General features: G+C 40.2%; 1 protein-coding gene across 2 annotated transcripts in view; it reads left to right on the forward strand.

Moving 5' to 3' along the window:
* The first annotated feature begins 5,509 nt into the window (after positions 1-5,509).
* Positions 5,510-8,344, forward strand: part of paip2b (poly(A) binding protein interacting protein 2B) — an 11,482-nt gene continuing 8,647 nt past the window's right edge. Inside the window, exon 1 of one of the 2 annotated variants that reach the window (XM_037684112.1) lies at positions 5,510-5,587. In XM_037684112.1, coding sequence (XP_037540040.1) covers positions 5,521-5,587 — 67 coding nt within the window. In that variant the 5' untranslated portion in view covers positions 5,510-5,520. Of the gene's footprint in view, positions 5,588-5,671; positions 5,759-8,344 lie in introns of those variants that run through there. The other variant, XM_037684127.1, reaches the window with a different exon arrangement.

The raw sequence follows: 8,344 nt of genomic DNA on the forward strand, positions 1-8,344 counted from the left end.
ATTAAAGTGCATTTATTAAAGAAAAGTTCAACTGAGACACACCTTTACTATAATGTTGAGCAAACAAATAATTGTTTTTAGGTGGTTATCTTGTTAAATTCTTGTTAAAGTCCTCCTGTGCACGTTCCCGCCATTTGGCAGCCAATTGATTTTTTGGCACAACACCGGCCCACGTTTCCAGGTGGTCAGCGGTGACGCATAATAGATGCGACTTATACGGCGAAGCGACTTATTTATGTTTGTTTCCACTTTATTGGACATTTTTGGACTTATATGGCGGTGCAACGTGTACGGCGGAAAGTACGGTATTAGTTTTGCTTCTATAAATTGTTACAAATCAATTATTTTGTGATTTTATCATATCCAAGTCTCAGATAATATAAAAACTCAGTGGTTAATCTTTTACACGTGCAGCTACGATGCACATAAACAAAGAAAAGCTCCAAAACGTCACCCAAGTTTTTTCTTATGTTTATTCTTTTAACTTGGAAATCACACGGTGGCTCAGTTGGTAGAGCTGCTGCCTCTCAGGGAGCAGGTTGCCGGTTCAAATCCTGGCTAGATGCCTTTCTGATGGGAGTTTTCATGTTTTCTTCGTGCATGCGTGGGTTTCCTCCCACACTCTAAATTGTCCCTAGGTGTGAGTGAGAGAGTGAATGGTTGTTTGTCTGTGTGTGTCCCTGTGATGGACTGGAGACTTGTCCAGGGTGTCCCCCGCCTCGTGCACAGTGATAGCTGGATATGGGCACCGGTGACCCCTGCGATCCAAAAAAAAGGACAAAGTGGGTAAAGATAATGGATGGATGGATGGATGGATGGATGGATGGATGGATGGATGGAGGTGGATGGATGGATGGATGGATGGATGGATGGATGGATGGAGATCACAAGTGTATTCAAAAGTTGTGCTTTTATTTTTAACTTGTAGGTCAGTTCTTAGAGACTCACTTCACTTTGAGTCTCTTTTCACTGTCGATACATCAAATATTCTTTATTTTTAATTAATCGCTTATAAATTACTTTAATTCACCACATGGAAATTATTAAACGACACAAAAACACAAAGAACTGAGAAATAATATATCAACAAATGTGCACAACAGATTATCTAAATCATATTCGAATACAAACTAACTTTGAGGAAACGATAAAAGAAAGAAATCGATCTATGATTATCGCGTTAACACGCCACGACCTCTTAGCGTGTGTAAGCGTGTGTCGTCTGTTCCCGTGTGTGTGTGTCGTGGACACACTGAGCAGTGCAGCTCGGGGCGGGGACCACCGGATGGTCTGGGGTTAAAGATACACACACGCATTAAACACGGCGCTCGCACACATGAAGTCCTGGCTGTCGTGTCATAAAAACGGCTTCAGCTCAGGAAGAACTTATGATTTATGATCGAGCAGCGAACACGAAGGGGGGCTGGGAACAGAGAGGAAAAATGGGGGGAATGTTCAAGGGGAGCATTTCATACTCATCTGTGGATTTCCATTCCAGCGTGGAAGCTGAAGAGCCACGAAATAAATAAATGTCTGGAACAAAAGTCACAAAAACATCTGCAGTGGCAGCAAAAACTAAAGACAAGGATCGGGGTCAACATGACCCACGATGAGATGTTAGATTTAAAACCGAGTCCTCATATGGGTTATTTGACCCAAGGGCAGCAGGAGGGTTCAAACTGTTTTGGTCAAATATTTGAAAATAATCTGTAATCTCACTCGAGATGGAACGCTCAGTCTGTGCTGGGAACGACTCTCAGCTACTGCCGAGACAATTCTGTGTCTCGTTGTGTTTTTAAATGTTTTTGGGGACTGTAAGAGGCAGCACCAATTATTATCCACATGACAAGGGTTTCTTAACTTTATTTATTTATTTATGTCTTAAGTCTTCCGTTAAGTTTAATGCAGCCCGAACCGCAACGTGTCCCCCCACAAAACGACCGGCTCGGCGCCGTAACACGTACTATTACTTTTATTGGCGTTTTGCGTTACCACGGCGACGTAATTTGCAAACAAAGAAACGCCTGACGTGACTCAGCAGCTTCTATCTGATTTAACTCAGTTCATTCTTTGGTATATTGAGCTGACGTTTGCTCTGGTCGTAGCTGAGAGCGAGTTTTCATAAGTTCCTAATGCAAATCAAAAATCCAAGATGGCTGCCCGAGCTTTTTTTTTTTTTTTGTCTCTCAGCTGCTCCCTTCGTCAGGGGTCGCCTCAGTGGACTATCTCGCAGGAAGACTTGGCAGTTGTTTTTACGTCGGATGTCCTTCCTGACACTGTGTAGCAGAGAGCTGCCATCTAGGGCACCCAGGGGAGCAAATGGTGGGGTTCAGGGCCTTGCTCAAGGGCACGGAGCGGGGCAAATGAGGGTGGAGGCAGGTGTGGATGCTTCACCTATCCCACCCAAATTATGATGCTGTTGCTACAGGGAGTTGAATCTGCGACCTTCTGATCACAGGTCCACCTTCTCTAACCTCTGCACCACCGCTCCACATTGTACTGACTGCCCGAGCTAAAAAGTGGAAAAATACTGTAAATTAGCTAATTTTAGAGATATTGAGATAAAATTTTATGTGGTGAAAGAGGCGAACGTTTCCAATCCAAACAACAACAACAACAAAAAATCCAAGATGGCCACCAACGCTGCATTTAAATGGCTTCAATTCAGTCATTTTTGCACATTCAGAGCTGAAGTTTGGTGTTGTAGCCGAGAACGGGCGTTCCCCATCACATAAAAATCCAAGATGGCCACCAAAGCTTAAATGAAAAAACGACTATAACTCATTGATGTTTTTCCACGTTGAGCTGAAATTTGGTTTAGTGTTAGCCGAGACATAACACTGTCAGATCAAAACTTGAAATTGGCAGCAGCGAACTCTAACTCCAGGAACTTTCTAGTTTTTTGTTTTGACTATTCTTCTAATTAACCGCTTTTGTGAGCAGCGCTCATCAAATCGTATCAATAAATGTAACCTGATACGGCTTGTGTCGAGCTCCCAACATCGCATCTAAAACTTTTACGACGGGGTAGTTTTTACATTCATTCCTTTAAGAAACGACATTAATCGGAGGGATCGTTACAAAAATGAGCGTTTTGATTCTTTGTTTAAACTGGCGTCAGAACTGTTTAAACACAAATAAAACCCTTGTTGTTTCATCCGAGCTGAGCAAACTCCAGTTGGACACGTCAAGGTCTCACATGTGCATTTAATCATGAGGAAATGTAACATTCCTATAGGCCTTTGTGTTTCCAAGGAACACACACACACACTTATATCCAAGTCAGACACAAGGGAACATTCGGCCTTCTTGAATCAAACGTCCTCAGCTCGATGTAGCTGTTTTTTTATATTAATGTTGAAGTAGGTTTTGTGTTTTGACTGCATAAAGCAGCACAAGGATTAGACACAAAAATACACCCTGCACAAAAAAAATATAGACTTTTAGTGTTGCACAACATCTGGCTGCACTACTCATGCTGAAGCACAGCAGTCGGCTCTTCGGCAACGTTACTGGGGTTGAGATGGGTTGAATATTTTCTTGATTCCACTCCACTTTAATCCAAATTAAACTGAATTACAGTAATCCGTTAGCTGATGTGCTAAATGAGCGTCTGGGTGTGCTGCTGTCGCCCTCCGCTGGGATTTTAAAGTAACGCAACCTGTAATTTATTGTGGATTAAAAGAAGCGACATGAGGGGTGATAATCTGGTAACATTTAATGCGCCCCTTTATTCAGTTCAGTTTATTTAAACAGCGACAACTCACAGCAGAAGTCGTCTCAGGGCACTGAACAGAAACATTCACAGGCATAAAAAAAGACCAGTAGTAAAAGTTCTCGATCTTAGGAAACCAGAAGACCGAGTTGAAGCGTCACTTCGTCGCAGTCTCACATCCTGAGCGAGCGCATGAGGCAACGGTGGGAAGGAAAAACTCCCTTTTAACAGGAAGAAACCTCCAGCAGAACCAGGCTCAGGACGAGCGGCCATCTGCTTCGACCGGCTGAGTTTGAGAAGACAGGAAGGAGAAGCAGACAAACACAGAACGTCGGGTCCAGATGTAGTTTCTATAGGAGGAAAGACAAAAAACACATGTTAAGATTGAAATAATTACAAACACAAACAGGAAGAGCAAGCAAAGACAGCAGAGTGAGGAAATGTGGTCAGTTTGTCCGCTTGCAGTCTAAGCCTATAGCAGCATAACTAAGGGGTAGCTCAGGAAATCCATGCCAACACTAACTATAGGATTTATCAAAAAGGGAAGTCTTAAAACTGGACAACGTGTCAGCCTCAAGGACAGAAACTGGAAGTTGGTTCCACAAGAGAGGAGCCTGACAACTGAAAGATCTGCCCCCCATTCTGCTTTTGGAAACTCTAGGAACCGCGAGTAAACCTGCAGTCCGAGAGCGAAGTGCTCTGTTAGGAAAATATGGAACAATAAGATCTCGAATAGAAGATGGAGCTAGGTTGTTGAGGGCTTTGTATGTTAGAAGTAAGATTTTGAATTCAGTTCTGGACTTGACAGGGAGCCACTGGAGAGAAGCTAAAATTTGAGAGATATGATGTCTCCTGCTAACTCATTAAGACTCTGGCAGCAGCATTTTGGATCAACTGAAGACTTAAAGAAGTTTTTGGACACCCAGATAATAAACAATAGTCCAGTCTAGACGTGACAAACGCATGAAGCAGTTTTTCTGCATCATTTTTTGACAAGACGCTTCTAATTTTAGCGATATTACACAGGTGGAAGAAGGCGGTTCTAGTAATTTTAGGGGTTTAAAAGACGTGTCGCGATCAAAAATAACGCCAAGCTTTTTAACTTTAGCACTGGAGGCCAAATGAATGCCATCCTGGGGAGGAGGCGAAAAGCTGCAAAGTTTATTCCTAAAGGGCTCGGTTGGTGTTGCGCAGAAAAAAAGACCCCCCGTCAAGAAAAGCACACTTCTAAGAGAAGCGCATTGACAAAAATATAAAATGTGGCGGTGTGCTGCCCACAGATGTGCCTGTCTTTTAATCGGCTGAACAAGCTCAAATGTTGGCAACTTTGTAATAAGCAAAACAAAACAACTCCAGCTATTCATTATACTGATTCCTCAACTTGTCAAAAGTGGCAGTTCCGTGTCGAAGTATCTTTAATCTGTAATAATTAGAGCTAAAGTACACAAACATACGCGCAAGCTTTTTATTTAGCACATTTGTTTTTATCTTGAAGTCATTTTAACATCCTTCCTATGGCTCACATTTACTTTTGTTCTCGTCCTTTCATGGATTATTCGCATTCCACACGTTATTTGGTTCAATAAACTAACAGCTTCGACTGTTCTAGAAATATTAAACCTCGTCTAAACGCCCACGTTGTGAAACACAAACAGGTCATGCTGGTTATAACAAAAAGGACAGCGAGGGGGAAAAAATAGGCTGTTTTTTTGTTTACTTACGTGAATGGAGCTGTGAGGCGGGCCTTGTGACCGCGTGGACCAATAGCGTTGCCCGAAACCGTTGATTGACGTCATTATTAACCAATGACTGAAGAGTGCAGCTGGACACGCTCGACCATCGCCGTATTTCCCACTTTCTCACAGAAAAACAGTGAGTTGGACAGTTTTTAGTTAAACGACACGAGCAAATCGACAGAATATGTTGTTTTTTTAATAAACCGTATTGAAGAGAACCGGAATAACTTCTTCACGGCGTAGTTTTTTTTGTGAGGCTGGGGAGTCTGCCCGACCTGACAGCTGCTTTTCCCGTTTAAGTTCAGCGGTGAGTAGTGCAGCAAACAAACAGGAAGCTAGCTTAAAAAAAAATCACCTAAACAGCGTCATTTACTTAACATCGTTCAATTTAAGTGTAACCCAACAAACACTAAAACGTTAAATATATGTTGTAAGATAGTTCAGAGGTGAATAAAAGTATCTTTACTGACGAACTACTACATTTTGAGCTAAGAACCGTCGTAAGTAAGAAGCCACGCGGGCATTTGTGATGGAGAGAGAAAAACAGTGTCGGATGTTTGTTCACGTGCTGCGTTCAGGGACATTCTACCAGCTCGGAGTTTTGACGACCCGCACGTCGCTGATTTAAAGAACGTCAACCGTTAGTTAAAAAAAAAAAAAAAAAAGAAGAAGAAGTGGGAACTGATGTGGATTGTAATTTGATCACTTCATTTTATTGTGAATTGGAAAAGTACTGAGTGTTGCTTCTTTACGTGTTGATTTATCAATATGTCTGTTATTCAGTAAAATATCTTCTTTCAACTAGTCATCCTCCATCCCACTCCGTCCTCACTTCAACTACCTCCATCTCCATCCAAATATCTCCTCTTTGTCTGTCTCCTGGCAGCTGCATTTCTAACATCCTTCTACCAGTATACCCACTGTCCCTCCTCTGGACATGTCCAAACCATCTCAGTCTGGTCTCTCTAACTTTATCTCCCAGTTGTTCAACCTGTGATGATCTCATTCCTGATCTTCTCCGTCCTTGTCACTCCTGAGGAGAACCTCATCATCTTCATTTCAACTTCCTGTTCTGTCTTTTTGTCCATGTCTCTGTCTCCAGACAATACATCACAGCTGGTTTCACCACTGTCTTGTAAACTTTTCTCCATCCTATCTGGATTATTCCCCTTTTCACCTCTTAGCGTAACATTAGCTAAAAGCCAAAATTAAATAATGCTAGCTGCAGATTGCAAATTTATAGTTATTTGCCAAACGTAGCAACATTTCTGTTGGTCAAAAGTAGCAAAAGTCCAAGCGTATTATGAGAAGCCAAAGGTAGCAAATTGCTAGCTAAAATTATCAAAACACAAGCTTACGTCTAAATACAGCAAGATGCTAGATAAATGTAGCAAAACAATAGCTATAAGTTAAAGGTAGCAGAATGCTAGCTATGGTAAATCTATCACTACACTTGCTAAAAGCTAAATGTAGCAAAACAATAGCTATAAGTTAAAGGTAGCAGAATGCTAGCTATGGTAAAGCTATCACTACACTTGCTAAACGCTAAAGGTAGCAAAACAATAGCTATAAGTTAAAGGTAGCAAAATGCTAGGCTAAAGTTATCACTACACTTGCTAAAAGCTAAATGTAGCAAAACAATAGCTATAAGTTAAAGGTAGCAAAATGCTAGCTAAATGTATCACTACACTTGCTAAACGCTAAAGGTAGCAAAACAATAGCTATAAGTTAAAGGTAGTAAAATGCTAGCTAAATCTTATACTACACTTGCTAAACGCTAAAGGTAGCAAAACAATAGCTATAAGTTAAAGGTAGTAAAATGCTAGCTAAATGTATCACTACACTTGCTAAAAGCTAAATGTAGCAAAACAATAGCTATAAGTTAAAGGTAGTAAAATGCTAGCTAAATGTATCACTACACTTGCTAAAAGCTAAATATGGCAAAACAATAGCTATAAGTTAAAGGTAGCAAAATGCTAGCTAAATGTATCACTACACTTGCTAAAAGCTAAATGTAGCAAAACAATAGCTATAAGTTGAAGGTAGTAAAATGCTAGCTAAATCTTTTACTACACTTGCTAAACGCCAAAGGTAGCAAAACAATAGCTATAAGTTAAAGGTAGTAAAATGCTAGGCTAAATCTATCACTACACTTGCTAAAAGCTAAATGTAGCAAAACAATAGCTATAAGTTGAAGGTAGCAAAATGCTAGCTAATTGTATCACTGCACTTGCTAAAAGCTAAATGTAGCAAAACAATAGATATAAGTTGAAGGTAGCAAAATGCTAGCTAAATGTATCACTACACTTGCTAAAAGCTAAATGTAGCAAAACAATAGATATAAGTTGAAGGTAGCAAAATGCTAGCTAAATCTATCACTACATTTGCTAAAAGCTAAATGTAGCAAAACAATAGATATAAGTTGAAGGTAGCAAAATGCTAGCTAAATGTATCACTACACTTGCTAAAAGCTAAATGTAGCAAAACAATAGCTATAAGTTGAAGGTAGCAAAATGCTAGCTAAATCTATCACTACATTTGCTAAAAGCTAAATGTAGCAAAACAATAGCTATAAGTTAAAGGTAGCAAAATGCTAGCTAAATGTATCACTACACTTGCTAAAAGCTAAATGTAGCAAAACAATAGCTATAAGTTAAAGGTAGCAAAATGCTAGCTAATTGTATCACTACACTTGCTAAAAGCTAAATGTAGCAAAACAATAGATATAAGTTCAAGGTAGCAAAATGCTAGCTAAATGTATCACTACACTTGCTAAAAGCTAAATGTAGCAAAACAATAGCTATAAGTTGAAGGTAGCAAAATGCTAGCTAAATCTATCACTACATTTGCTAAAAGCTAAATGTAGCAAAACAATAGCTATAAGTTGAAGGTA

This window comes from Nematolebias whitei, chromosome 1 (assembly GCF_014905685.2).
Source record: "Nematolebias whitei isolate Nwh7 chromosome 1, NemWhi1, whole genome shotgun sequence".
NCBI lineage: Eukaryota > Metazoa > Chordata > Actinopteri > Cyprinodontiformes > Rivulidae > Nematolebias > Nematolebias whitei.